This window comes from Mustelus asterias, chromosome 16 (assembly GCF_964213995.1).
Source record: "Mustelus asterias chromosome 16, sMusAst1.hap1.1, whole genome shotgun sequence".
Lineage (NCBI taxonomy): Eukaryota > Metazoa > Chordata > Chondrichthyes > Carcharhiniformes > Triakidae > Mustelus > Mustelus asterias.
Window position 1 is genome coordinate 40101717 of NC_135816.1, and position 15335 is coordinate 40117051.

General features: G+C 38.3%; 1 protein-coding gene across 2 annotated transcripts in view; it reads left to right on the plus strand.

The window, feature by feature from the left end:
• hnrnph1l (heterogeneous nuclear ribonucleoprotein H1, like) overlaps positions 1–15335 on the plus strand; it is a 51069-nt gene that overhangs the window by 11547 nt on the left and 24187 nt on the right. Inside the window, exons 4-12 of one of the 2 annotated variants that reach the window (XM_078231005.1) lie at positions 1693–1836; positions 4261–4399; positions 8170–8348; positions 8758–8838; positions 8926–9038; positions 9768–9903; positions 9983–10063; positions 10759–10863; positions 10973–11068. In XM_078231005.1, the coding sequence (XP_078087131.1) occupies positions 1693–1836; positions 4261–4399; positions 8170–8348; positions 8758–8838; positions 8926–9038; positions 9768–9903; positions 9983–10063; positions 10759–10863; positions 10973–11068 (1074 nt within the window). The remainder of the gene's footprint in view (positions 1–1692; positions 1837–4260; positions 4400–8169; positions 8349–8757; positions 8839–8925; positions 9039–9767; positions 9904–9982; positions 10064–10758; positions 10864–10972; positions 11069–15335) is intronic. The other variant, XM_078231006.1, reaches the window with a different exon arrangement.

A 15335-nucleotide genomic window follows, 5' to 3' on the forward strand; every position in this document is an offset into this window, starting at 1 on the left:
ATCCCTCTGCTCCTCCACACTATTCAAAGTCCTCCCGTTAGCCCTATACTCAACACATCTGTTATTCCTACCAAAGTGAATTACCTCACACTTCTCCGCATTAAACTCCATCCGCCACCTCTCGGCCCAACTTTGCAACCTGTCTAAGTCTTCCTGCAAACTACGACACCCTTCCTCACTGTCTACCACACCACCGACTTTGGTGTCATCAGCAAATTTGCTAATCCACCCAACTATACCCTCATCCAGATCATTAATAAATATTACAAACAGCAGTGGCCCCAAAACAGATCCCTGAGGTACACCACTTGTAACCGCACTCCATGATGAATATTTACTATCAACCACCACCCTCTGTTTCCTATCCGCTAGCCAATTCCTGATCCAATTTCCTAGATCACCCCCAATCCCATACATCTGCATTTTCTGCAGAAGCCTACCATGGTGAACCTTATCAAACGCCTTACTAAAATCCATATATACCACGTCCACTGCCTTGCCCCCATCCACCTCCTTGGTCACTTTCTCAAAAAACTCAATAAGGTTAGTAAGGCACGACTTACCTGCCACAAAACCATGCTGACTATCACCTATCAATTCATTACTCTCCAAATAACTATAAATCCTATCCCTTATAATTTTTTCCAACATCTTGCCGACAACAGAAGTGAGACTCACCGGTCTATAATTCCCGGGGAAGTCTCTGTTCCCCTTCTTAAACAATGGGACAACATTCGCTAACCTCCAATCTTCTGGTACTATACCAGAGGCCAACGACGACCTGAAGATCAGAGCCAAGTTTATCCAACCTCTCCTCATAGCTAATACCCTCCAGACCAGGCAACATGCTGGTAAACCTCTTCTGAACTCTCTCCAAAGATCCACATCCTTCTGGTCGTGTGGTGACAAGAATTATAGACAATATTCTAAATTAGGCCTAACTAAGGTACTCTACAGCTGCAGCATAACCTACCAATTTTTATATTCAATGCCCCGACTGATGAAAACAAGCATGCTGTATGCCTTTTTGACTACCTTATCCACCCGCGTTGCCTCTGCGTGATCAGTGGACATGTACGCCCAGATCTCTCTGCTTGTCAATACTCCTAAGGGTTCTACCATTTACTCTATAATTCCTATATGCATTGGACCTTCCAAAATGCATTATCTGACATTTGTCCAGATTAAACGCCATCTGCCATTTCTCCGCCCAAGTCTCCAACCGGTCTATATCTTGCTGTATCCTCTTCGCTATCCACAACTCCACCAACTTTTGTCGTCTGCAAACTTACGAATCAGACCAGCTACGTTTTCGTCCAAATCATTTATATACACTATGAACAACAAAGATTCATGTATTTCGGAGCGCTGCTGACTAAGGAGCAGCGCTCCGAAAGCTAATTCTGTTTGCTACCAAATAAACCTGTTGGACTTTAACCTGGTGTTGTTAAAACTCTTTCTATGGCCAAGCCAGTTCTGTATCAATCTTGCCAACTCTCTTCTGATCCCTCATAAAATTATTTGCTTTAACCAATGCTGAATGAGTACTTACGAGAGCTGTTAGTGTTGAGCAAATAGATTCAGCAAGTACTTGTTTTATTCCAGATTACTCTTTTTTCTGAAACATTTTTCAGATTTAATTATGTTTACTTGTCTAAAGTGATTTCTTGAACTTTTTCTTTGAAAATCTAGTATTTAAATCTAACAATATTGAAATGGACTGGGTTTTGAAGCACACTGGCCCCAACAGCCCTGATTCCTCAAACGATGGCTGTGTTCGTCTTAGGGGATTACCGTTTGGCTGCAGCAAGGAAGAAATAGTACAGTTTTTTACAGGTATAGAAAACAGATTTTGTTCTGTACATTTTGGTAAATTAGCTGTTTTCAGCAAAATATTGTTTTAATTATGCAAGCCCCATGTCTGATAATCTAAGTATTAATTTTAAGGCTGAATGAGCTAATGGAATTCATTTCCAGTTGACGAGGTAATATTTTCTGTTTGCATTTTAAATTTGACTTAAATTAATTTTACAACTTGGTAGTTTAAATGAGGTGCAATGCATTAACTATGCAGTCAAGTAATCATGCCCGCTGATTCAATGAAACAAAGTTCCTCCACATGATACAAATTTTTATTTTGTTCTGTATTTCGGAACTTCTGTGTTGCTTTTAAGTAGATGCCACTTCATACATTTTCCCAAAGGGTAAAACCATTTTCTGTACTAATGGGCATCCCATGCTAATTCAGAACAAAATTGAGATTATAGTTAAGATTAAAACTCCAGTCAGAGTTGTTATCTGAAAGAAGTTACTTAATAGTTTTAAATAAGTTAGAATTCTCACTCATCACTTGTCCTCCGTTCTATTACATGGCCTTATTTCCAAAAACTGTTCATAGAAAAGCTTAGCATTCAACTATGCATAAAAGCCTTGGTGCATATTCTATGGTTCTATATTCTTGTCATCTACCTAATCAAAATCTCACCACCAGCTCTGGTAGTTTTGGAGCAGCAATAAATATTCCTACTAAACTAAGGCAGCAATCCTTGGATATTTGTGATTGCAATGTTAGAACTATGCCTGTCGGGATTTTCACTTTGATCCTTGCCCTCTTGAGAATGTTCAAAGATATTTTGCATGAAAATATTCAAGTGAACAAAATCCAGGTGTGATGCTTGTGGTAGAACATTTAAGATATTGCTTTTACGTACTGTTCTTCCATTTACCTTCACCATGATCAATTTCTCTGTCCACCTTCATAATTATACTATGATAAATAGCTGTGATGCAGTGTCTGTGTTCTGCCTCTCCAGCTCCTCCATTTCCACTGCAAGGAAACTCCATTATATCAACCGTTTCAAATTACTGCAGCTTTTGGCTTGCATAAAGTTTGATGTTTTTCAAATGGGTATTGAATGTTTCTATTATATTCACTCACCCCTTTATTCCAACCCCACCCCATCCAACCTCCTGCAGTTCAAACACATCACTCCATGTACAGCACCCTGGGAAATCAATTATTTTTTAATGTGATATAGAACCTATGATTGGTTAATTTATCCTGCTTGTTCTAGTCTCATCTAATGTTTCGTAGATGGATTTTTGAAATGAGTTTAAATAGTAAATTGAAACATTTGTTCTGATCTGCATAAAATTTTGGTACGTTTGGTTGCTAGCTTTGTATGGTTATAGATTTATCAGCATTCAAATGCAGCATAGTGATATCGATGCAAGATGAAAGTTGAAATATCAAATACTGATGAGCTTCCGGAAGCAACGAGTGAAGATTGGTTGCTTCCCAGCAAATGGATGAAGAAATTATAGGAGAACACTGACTCAGCTTCTGGAGACTGTGCGCAGTGGCTTCATAGACCTGCTCCCTAGGAGCAAATGGTGTATGTGGCTGCAGGGCAAAGGTTCATAGGGAAAACCTACTTAGCCTACTTGTAACCAAATGGCTAATTTTTGGGGTTAGGTGAAGAGTAGGAAGTCAATATTTACAGTTGTGACTTTCCTACACGTGCAAGACGAAATGCAACCTGATTTTCCCCAGTGGTTGCTTGGGTTAATTAGAACATATCATGCAGCCCTGAGCAGATCAGGAAAGCTGTATGTTCAACCTGTAATTTTATTAGACAAAAGCTGCTGGGACAGCTGAATCTGGCCTCGGTGCCTATAGTGTTAAGATTGAAGATTTCCACTCCTTTGGCATTGCATGTGTGGACATCAGGTGAGAACAGGTTTGTGCCTGGCTGTGATGGCCCCACAATCCAATAGCACACTTACAGATTCACACATGGCAAAATTGCCACTTGATTGGGGCAACAGAGCATGGACTGATGAGATGCTGAAATTGAGGGCGAGGAGTGGACTCTGGTTTGGTTACCATATTTTGGTTTCTTGAGTTATCCTAATTATTGCGACTGTTTTTGAATAAATTTACTTGGGGGAAAGAACTTGACTGTTAGTTGCATTGTGTGTTACTGTGGATTCTATTTTAAATCGTAATGATTCTTGCTTTGTTCTAGGATGTTATGTGACACAAGTAGCTGTGCTTCAACCCAGGATTCCTGTGGTTGGTCAGGTTCTTGAATATTCAAGCACGGCGTCATTGTCACAGAACACTTTAGTGCATTTTATTTTTGTGACCTGTAACTTGCAGTAGTTTACATTTTATAAATGCAACGTCATAAGTAATAATTAGGCATGTGCACCCTTTAATACTGTCCCCTACTGGGGTTATTTGTCCTTGGGTTGAAGGGTTGGAAATCGTGCCAAATGGGATAACATTGCCGATGGACTACCAGGGGAGGAGCACGGGGGAGGCCTTCGTGCAGTTTGCCACACAGGAAATAGCTGAAAAGGCTCTAAAGAAACACAAGGAAAGAATAGGGCACAGGTGGGGATGGATGGATGAGTCACTTTTCTTATGGTATATGATTGATTGTTATCTAGTACAAGTGCTGCAGTATGCCGAATGTTTCACCTGGATGTGTTGTTTGGGTTTTAAATAAGGTTTATCACAGTTCACAGCTTTTGATACCATAAGAAAATGTGATTAAGCACAATTTAAAAACTCTTTAAGCACATTGCAACACTAATTTTTTTAAAAATTGTTAATGTGTTGACTATTTGTAGATGAAATTGAAATACAGGTAACCTGAAAAGCTACTTGCCATCATGATTATTGTTCTCTGTATTTATACCACTGACATTAGCAACCAATTGGATTTTTTGGGTGTATCTAGATAATGTAGCTGCTTCTTCAGATGTGATGAAATTGTACATTAGGATTGCCTGTTGTGGCTTAATACATAACTAAAATTACAAGGCTGTTTTTAATTACTTGTGGCAAATAGCTTTTCAACATGGTTGAGCTATTAAATTAACTACTCTTCAAAAAAAAAAGCATATGAAACTTGCTTCTGTCTATGGACAGTCAAGCACATAAATATTCTTTGCATAGTATATTGCAGCAGTTACCTTTCATGCCTGAGATCCTTATTAGTTAATTTAGCTTTGATAGTTGGGATGAAGGTCTCTATTTCCGGCCATGAAAGGAGATTTCATTTTTGTTCTGGTTGCATAAGAATTCCCTAAATTAAGCCATTGATTACAGGATATGATGCTTAATATTTGCATACATAACTAAATTAATTGTCACCAATGCTAGTAGAAAGACTTATCAAAGTCTGGCCCAGTGCAGTTGGCAGTGTTGTGGTTAATTTTCAGGCAGATTGACAAAGTAATGTGTAATGTTAGCATTACGTTGCTCATGGCCTGTACCAGACCTAACACAACAAATGATGTGAAGCTGTGACGACTACCTCATTAGAAAGCATCCTGTGCATATAGAACTTGATGTCCCTAAATTTGTTTAGCCTCCAGAATACAAATAGGATCACAGGGAAGTTGATATTTTTATATTCATCTTTACTTTTCCCCCCCTTTCCCATTTGTATGGGGCTTCATTCTACACTGCATCTTTTTCTCATGCTTGCAGCGGTCTTGATTGCAAAATTCATTGGGGAAAGCTATTAATTTGAAGTCATGCAGTTTTTCAATTTTCACGGTAATGGTCTTGACCAAATGTGCATTCTTTTGTTTCAACTGATGTATCCTGCTCTAAAGGCAGACATTATGAATCCTTTCTGATGGTCAAGAAGGGAAATGAGTCAAGTCTGAGGATATAATGTTCTGAGTAAATTAGAATTTTTTAGCAATTATAAATCAACAAAACGGCAATTAAAAACAAATTGCCCAATTTCAGATTTCCAGCATCTGCTGTATTGTTTTTGTTAAAGAGCTGATTTTGACTTTTAAAGTTAGGTCCACACGTTATTTATTAACATAAACTATAAGTAGGAGTAAACCATTCGGCCCTTCGAGCCTGCTCCGCCAGTCATCTTGACCCCCCCCCCCCCTCAAATATCCCTTTATCCCCAAGAGCTGTATCTAATTTTTTTCTGGAAATCAGGCAATGTTTTGGCCTCCACTACATTCTATAGTCGTGAATTCAACACATTCACCACCTCTGGGTGAAGAAATTTCTCCTCGCCTCAGTTCTAAAAGGCTTACCCCTTATCCTCAAACTATGATCCCTAGTTCCGAACTCCCCCACCATTGGGAACATTCTTTCTGAATCTACCTTGTCTCACCCTGTTAGAATTTTATATGTTTCTATGAGATCTCCTCTCACTCTTAAGTCCAGTGAATATAATCTTAACTGATTTAGTCTCTCCTCATGACAGACCTGCCATCCCAGGAATCAGCCTGATAAACCTTCGCTGTACTCCCTCCATAGCAAGGACATCCTTCCTCAGATAAGGACACCAAAATTGCACACAATACTCCAAGTGCAGCCTCACCAATGCCCTATACAATTGCAGCAAAACATCCCCATCCCTGATCACAATCCTCTATGAATGCCAAGATACTGTTTGCCTTCTTTACTGCCTGCTGTACCTGCGTGGTTACTTTCAGCGACTGATGCACGAGGACTCCAAGGTCTCATTGAGTATCCACCCCTCAATTTACACCCAATCAAGAAATAATCTGTCAATTACATTACTAATTTATTTGTGTCACAAGTAGGCTTACAAAACACTGCAATGATGTTACGTGAAAATATATTGTCACTAAGCTTATTTAATCATTTTGTTTGTTGCATTTATTGGCAAATTAAAATCACGATCTAGCATAGTTAATATTACTGAAGTATGACTTCAAATTACTTACACAGGTGCATTCAATATTTCACTCCAGTACCAAAGCAAATTGAAGGCTCTCTGAATTCCTGCAGGATCCGTTTCTTTTGCAGCAAATCTTTCCACGGTGTTGGGACTTCCCCAGTCCACCAAGTGACTCTGCTCAGAATTTACTGCAGATGCCCATAAACAGTTGAGGTTGAATTTGAGCAGTCAGTCCTTTTTAGCTATCCATAAGTTTATGCAGAGTTGGTGGGCATTGTCAGTTGGATACATGAATACTCACAGTTGGCAAGAGGTTTCTGCTGTGTCACTTGTGAGCAATTTAATAATTGCTAATGTGGGAAGTTTTTTTTCCCCTTGGCACTCTTGGTCACCCTTCAATTAGTATGTTGGGCAATAAATGTATATGCTTTTCCTTGGGCAAATGTTGCCTACCAAGAAAAGTTGTAACTCGTCCTGTTCAACTATGACTTCCAGTATGGAAAGTTTCTGTTGCCAGTCTTTTTGATACAAAAAATTGGCAGTTTTTAAAAATTTGATAGCTGGAAGATAACTGGGCATTTATGTTCCAGGATTGTTGCTAATTAGTTCCCCACTACCAATTTCAACATGCTGTATCCTATTTGTATATGGAGTTTGAACAAACATTCGCTAATGTAATATTACCTGCTGTAGATATGATCTTCCTTATTCTTTGAATGAAATTACACTTCCACGTGGCTTTTGTCTTTTGCCCTCTTGTCTTTTCTGGCTTGATGCCATATTTGACTTCTTTGCTAGTCGTAGAATAAAAGACGTAGTTCCGAGTGAAGCATAATAAAAAACAAATGAGGAAATAATCTCAAAAGAGCTGTGTCTTGGGCGATTATTTTCCTATCTACATATTTCCTGATCCAATAGTTGTATTTGTATGTGGAGGTTGTACATTGTTCAAAGAATGAAGAAAATTATCTATAAGATGAGAATTCAATAGTTTGAAACCTACTTAACTGCAGCTTAGGACAGAATTGCTGCTTAATTTGTTTTGTTTGAATGTTTTAAAAGCCATGTTAGTTACATTTTAAGAATACTTCATGATTACTTAAGTTGCTAAAATACTGACTCAAGTTGTCTTGGAAAGTTACAGTAAACATAAAATTTTGTATAATTTCATTTCACGATCAGAACTTACAATTTGAGGTTTTTAAAAAAGTGCACAATGAAATTTGTAAATATCTGTAGCTTTTAAGTGTTTTACAGAAGGACCTGATTTAATTATAATGGGGCTATTCTTAAAATGTGAGTTTCAAAAAATAACTTTATAGATGAGGATTTTGGCCCTTGGCTCTGAAATATTCATTCTTTTGTGTGGGAAATGCATGGTTAGGATACCTCTAATTTGTGTACCATAGTTACTCTTGTAGCTAACTTACATATTAATGAGGGTTAAAATGTTTAAATACACTGCATAATCTTTTAGGTACATTGAAATTTTCAAGAGCAGCCGGGCTGAGGTGCGCACCCACTATGATCCTCCCCGAAAATTAATGTCTGGTTTAAGACCAGGTCCTTATGACAGACCAATGACTGGGAGATCAGCTTATGGTCTAGCTAGTCGATCATCATATGAAAAGATGAGACGTGGAGTATATGGTGGTGGTAAGTAAACTGGTTAGGATGTTCATCATGATTGAGTATTTTAATGCTTAAGCTGATTGCACTTCTAGAATAATGCTGAGAATTTAATTTATTTGACTTGATAGGATTCTAGGTTGTAATATTCCCATTTATCTACATGTTTCATTATCAACATTTCAATTCCTTTTAGTTTTATCTGTCACCAAAGTAATTGGCTTGTATACAGTAATAGTGCCTGAATTTGGTTGCTCAGAGCTCTTTTATGAAATTTCTATGAAATACTGCATTGCTGTGTTCTTGGTTTAAGTTAAGCAATGACCTTTCAATCCATACGATATACATTTGCAATTGAGTTTTATCTGCATGTTGCTGTGGATATGTTCAGGGTTCATAATTGAGCTAATGTTATCTAATTGCTCAAATGATCCAGGTTATGGAAGTTACGATGATTACAATGGGTACAGTGATGCATACGGCTATGGGTCAGATCATGGATACGGACGAGATGGAGGTGAGTTTTTTTTTAAACTGGACATTATGACAGAACGTGTGCAAGTATTTTGGAATCTGAAAGTCTAATTGGGTAATTTATTCACAGGATTGTCTGCACAAGCTTATGGAAATAGTGATTCTAGCTTTCAGAGTACAACAGGTCATTGTGTACATATGAGAGGTCTGCCATTCCGGGCTACAGAGAATGATATATATAATGTAAGTATTTTAAAATGTTTTCTGTCTTCACTGTTTGTGTGTGTGTGTGTTTTGAATGTGTTGGTATCTTCTGCCACACTGTTGAACAAATAATCCCATGGGCCCCCCTGAGGACTTCTGCATCTTGTGGAAGAAGAAACATAAACTAATCTCAGATTATTTTTGGAGTGGCAATCCTTATGCAGAAGCATGTAACTGATACCATCCTAAAGTGATGTAACTGAGATTTTGGGAGGAGAGAAGTAAAGAGCATTTCTATGTCTACCATGTTACAACATTTATGGTTGTCTTTAGAAACTTACTCGTTGGTTCTTTAGACTTTTTAAGTAAACTGTTGTAGGTTCCTCATCCAGATATGTGTATTTATTAACTACTGATTCAGAGAACCTATTCATTCCACTGAGGGTGGAATTACCTAATCTATGGGCCCTAACATCTTTAAACTTGGGAAAATGTCTTTGTTTTTGCTTGCTCTCATGTCCTGTTCAAATGTTGTGAACTTGGCAGAGTTGTTTGGCATTGCCATTAGTGAATACATCCTATAACAAATTTCCAAACTAATTTGCAGTTACACTCGGGTTTAATTTTTTTTTGGCCTGAGGCTCATTGCTTTTGAAATTGTGTAACTCATGGCACCAATTTGGGACTTGTAACATTTCCTTTCTTCACCAACCCAAAGAATCTATTTGCATAAAATTGTTTGAAACTGCTTTTGTTGTTTTCTTTCAGTTTTTCTCACCTCTGAACCCAGTTCGTGTTCACATAGAGATTGGATCTGATCGTAGAGTCACAGGAGAAGCTGATGTGGAGTTTGCAACCCATGAGGATGCTGTGGCTGCGATGTCGAAGGACAAAGCCCATATGCGTAAGTTGATGTGAAACTTCACAGTAAATTGCAATACAACTGTAATATTCTCTGAAATTCTATTTTTTTCCCCTGTTAGAACATAGATATGTGGAACTTTTCCTGAACTCAACCTCTGGAGGCAGCGGTAGTGCCTATGCAACTCAAATGGCAGGACTGGGTAAGTGAAGTGGATATCAACTTCAGCCGTAGTTTGACATTTTTATGTGATTCATATCTTGCATGCTTAATGTGCTAATGTTAGTTTCCAAATAATGCCATGCTGCTTTATGGTAACAGTTGACTTTTCTATGTACATCAATATGTAGCTAATTTGTTTTGGAAGTTGATGAATTTGTAAGACGGAGTGCAAATATTGCAGGTAATTTTGAATAATGGCAAGGAGCAGAATGTTGTTAGTTAGAATTTTCATTTAATTTTTTTGGATAAGCAGGGCTTTTTTTATTTGTACAGTGTCCTATAACCATGGTATCTCGGCACAGTGGCCCTTAGAATTTGGCTTTTCTGTCAAGAACCTAACAGCTTTTGAGATTGGCTTGTTCATTTCTCAATGGAAGTTGATCAATAATTTTGTGTACTGGGCAAGGAGAGAATGTTACTACAGTTAATGTGTTAAATCTGTTTTCTCCATGGTGTTCTGTTAATGGCCTAGTTTCATTATGCAATTATAAGCACTGCATATATGCAAAGAACATCTATCCGGTACCAAGACATAGAATTGAACTGTAGAGGCTTTTAGTCATTCTGTAACCATGCTTCGCTATGGGATCAGTCATTGGAGCAGGAATCAAATCATAGGTGTCATTGGGGATGGTACTTGTATAAAGACATGTTACAAGGGATGTCTGTTTTTAGGAAGCCAGTCAAGCTATGCAAGTCCAAGCTACGGTAGTCCTAGCAGTCAGCAACTAAGCACTGGATATGGAGTTTATGGAAGTCAAGCAAGCTTGAGTGCATATGGTAAGTGATCTATGAAATAACTGAGCTTTGTATAAAACACTCTAGTCCTGGCAGCATTTTCCCCAAATTGCAAAAAAAAACAAATTTTCATTATCAAATAATTTTACAGGCAGCCAAGCTGGAATTAATGGAAGTTACTATGGAACTGGAAGCAGAGGATCCATGGGAATGAATGGCATGGGTGGAATGTCAAGCATGACTGGAGGTTGGGGGATATAACTTTTTCACTATTTAACAGATACCAGTTACCAGCTTAAACTTGGTTATGCTTATGAAACGTGAATTCAGTATACGCATTCCTTTCATTATGACTAGAATTCAGCATAAGCCTTTTCCTAGGTTGAGGAAAATTCTAGGATGGCACCAGTGTGTTCATCACATGATTTTAGTTTCAGAGACCTAAGTTTCATTATGTAAAGTATTTTGGCACTAGTTATTGAAATTTTCCTGCCCTATGACCTTGGTTGCATATGTGCAGTGTACTGCTTCTGTGGGCTTGATATACAATTCAGGCACACAAAAGTAGATTGGTGCAAGCAACATCAAGATACAATCTAGATGTCTTAACTGATTGTAATAAATATTGTACCCACTTAAATTCCCAGTATGTTTTATGGGAGTGAAGACCTTAATTAACTAATTGGCAATGTATTCTGTTTTACTGTTTAAAGAAAAATGTAAAGTGTAGTTGTGCATAAGTATACAAAAACATTTTTGAAACTTAAACATGACAAAACTATAAACACTGGGTGTAAACTGAACAATTATGTGCTTATATTTGTTGCTTGACTTCATTTTTTATATTTGTCAAAAACAAGTCTCTGGTTTAATTTTTTTAGAAAGTCAAAATGATGAGAAGCATCTTTGGATGCTCTATGGCGAAATAAAAATTTTAATGTAGAATTTTTCTTTAGACCGTTATTGTAGGGTTTAATCTTGGTCTTCAACATCTGAGACCTGACAAGTCACTTTTGTTCATATTTGTAAGGTGCAAAGTGAAAATAAACTCACTCAATAAAGCTTTGCCGTTTTTAATTGTGGCGACTTTTTGAAGTTGTGAATTTGTACTCTTCCAGTATTTTGCTGGAGCTTTCACATGCAGTATATGACAAAACTTGGTCCTATGACAAAGTTGTAATTTCCAGCTCCAATATAGGAACCCTGCTTAAATTATAAATAATTCCAAGACTATGGCGGCTTATTACTTCTGTTCTAATTGAGTCCATATATTTCTATCATATTTCAGGCAGTGGTGCATTCCTCTGTTTCAATTCACAAGACAAGCTTATTCTTGATCATTTGCAACATTGACTGCATGTTGCTACCACTTCAGTCCTAAACTTCTGGCAGTCTCAATTTGATGTCTTTTGTTAATGTGCAACTGTGGCTATTTCCTCGCTAGTTTTTTATTTTGCTTTTTGTCTTTGTCCTGGATGTACATAATTTTTTGCTTTTTCCTGATGTTTTGATCGAAACTAGAAGCAGGACTAGGCCATTCAGCTCTTCAAGTCTGCTCTGCCATTCATCTTGACCATGGCTGATCATCGAATTCAATATCCTGATTTTCCTCCCATATCCCATGATCTCTTTAGCCTTGAGCTACATCTAATTTCTTGAAATCAGACAACCTTTTGGCCTCAACTACATTCGGTGGTAATGAATTCCACACATTCACCACCCACTGGGTGAAGAACTTTCCCCTCACCACAGTTCTAAATGGTTTACTTATCCTCAAACTATGACCCCTAGTTCTGGACTCTCCCACCATTGGGAACATTCTTTCTGAACCTACCTTGTCTAACCCTGTTGAATTTTATAAGCTTCTATGAGATCCCCCCTCACTCTCTTCTAAACTCCAGTGATAAGCTTTGCTTAATTTCCATTCTGCTACATTTACTGATTCCTCTGTCATTTTAGTGGCTTTGAGTTGATCTGAAAACCTGAAAATCAGTGGTTGGTTGCAAAATTGGGATTAGTTATTATTCCTTAATGCAAAATTGGGATTAGTTATTATTCCTTAAGCTTTGAAGATGGCCATCTTCTATTCTACCAGCCATTTCCCAGCGTTCAGAGTAACATTGCAAGCTATCTTGATTGTCCATTTCAGAACCGAGAAACACCTCAGTGAGGTGGCTTTGCAGGTGAAGTGAGTGTATCTCACGTATGTACTGAAATCCTCATTCCATAAAATACACATTTGCAATGATCGACTGACCTTTGTTAACATATCTAGATACAATCTCATGATCAACAGAATAAAAGTCCTGAACATATGCATATGTAAAATGCAATCACTAATTTTGATGCATCTTCACCCTAGAAACAAAATAAGTCACCTACCCTCTATCAAGATAAGGAAATGAAAAGTCTCAACTGTCAATTGGCTGAAACCAGTTATACAAAATGCCATTACCACAACGGCTGGTGCTTTTTACATCAAGCATCACACTATGTAGGGCGATGAGTCTCCAGCAAAGGGCTCATGAATTTGCCAGCAGACCTTGCTGCTCACTGGCAATGTGACTACAAGCCAAACCCAAACAAAATTTTGAAAGATCAAAGCAGGAACATGTCCAATATGTTGAAGCTTCTTCAACAGAAGCATAAGCGGAGCACCCATTTTGGCATTGAAAAGCCCATGATTCTGTTAGTGAATGCTATGATGAAACCTGACCAAACCCGAATGGGACTGCTCCAGGACAGTCATCAAAAGTACTGATCAATCCATTGAAAATAATGTAATCATGGTCTAATTGCCATGACCAAGGACATCCCTTATGGTTTTTGGATAGAGCATTATTGCTGCTAGCAAAAAAAAAATTTCAGGACTTGCTCCAGCAGTGCAACCATTTGAACAGGTCATTGATTTCGCTGGACTTGTAATTTTAGTTGGAATGCTTGAGACCCAGTGTGATGTCTTGTCACTCCACTGGAATATCAGGCCTAAGGTTTAGTCCAGCTCTGCCTCAAGTGGTGGATTGTACAAACGGACTTCTCAGCAAAAATTCCAAGCAAGCTATCCATTTTTCAGCCCAACAGGCAATGATTTCGATTTCCCCCAAGACCGCATTGATCAGGATAGTGAAGTGAAAAATGCAGGAAAAAAGTGACCAACAATGATTTCCCTGTAATAAATAGGAGTATTATACCATACGGTTCCTTGTACCTGCTCTGCCATTCAACTTGATCATGGTTTGATTTGCCTTTTCTGTCTGCTCTCCCTTTTCTCAAGACCAAAAATTGCTCGGCCTTCAATACCCTCAATGCACTATCCACAACTCTCTGGTAGAGAATTCCAAAGATTCACAAGCCTCCAAACACAAATTTATCCTCCTCAGCCCTAAATCAACCCCTGTGTTCTAGATATCCCCAACTGGGAGAAAATAACTTTTTAAATAGTGTATTTTTCAATGAGATCATCTCTCTCAACTCCAGAGACTAGGGCAAATTTACACCACCTTATAGGCTCTATTGGACTTAAATGGCTGTACATCAGTACCATGGAATCTAGATGTATGCCAAAAGCATTGTGGGTGGTGAGCACTGTTGCTGTGCTCAAACTGGGTAAGCTGCCTAACACTGGGAAGCTATAGCCTGATATTACCCCTGTATATGATCTGTTAAACCTACAAAGTATTATTCTCTGGCAAATTGACCCTCTAGTTGAATTGCTGGTCATTAAAGAACAAGTGGGATCCCAACTAGTTGCAGTTTCTGCATTGTTTTTGGCCCTTGCTCCATCAAGCAAGGTCAAATTCCAGAAGAGATACAAGATTAGCATAGCCTTTGTAGACCTTTCATTGGCTTACAACAGTTGGGCTTAAAGGATTGGTGACGTTTACAAAGTTTGATCCTTGCCTCAAAATATGGCTGTAGTGCACACTTTGAGCAATAGTTGGTAGTGTCTATTTGGGCAATAGACAGCTCCACCCAGTTCCTCATAGTAAGCTGCCACAATGCTTAGTATTTGTTTTAATGTCGTGAGCAACTCGCTGCTAACCAGTCATGTAAATTTGCATATGCAAATGACCTTTCCCTTAGTGTAGCAGCAATCAGCGATGAGTCCACTTTGAATGAAGACCTAAAGTTAATGTTTAGGGCTATTTCTGGAAATGGAAGCTCAAGTCACTGCATTGCACCTTGATAATATGAATACTAAGCACCCTGAAAGTGATCTAATGTAACCACATTATCACATGACCCCACTTTAGCACCTCTGTGAAACTGAGCCACACACTAATCATTTCAAGAAAATAGCTGCCAAGATAAAGACCAGATTCAGAAACTGGCAAGCACCAATTGGAGTGCATCAGTGTTTTGGAAATCAGTGATGGCTCTGGAGTGCTCCATTATGTGTGCAGTGCACTGATAGAACTTGCCCCACTGAACAGTGCAATGCAATGTATCGCTGGAATCCTCAAGTCAACCTGAAACGCACTAGCTGCCTGTGTATTTTGTGCAGTGAACATTCC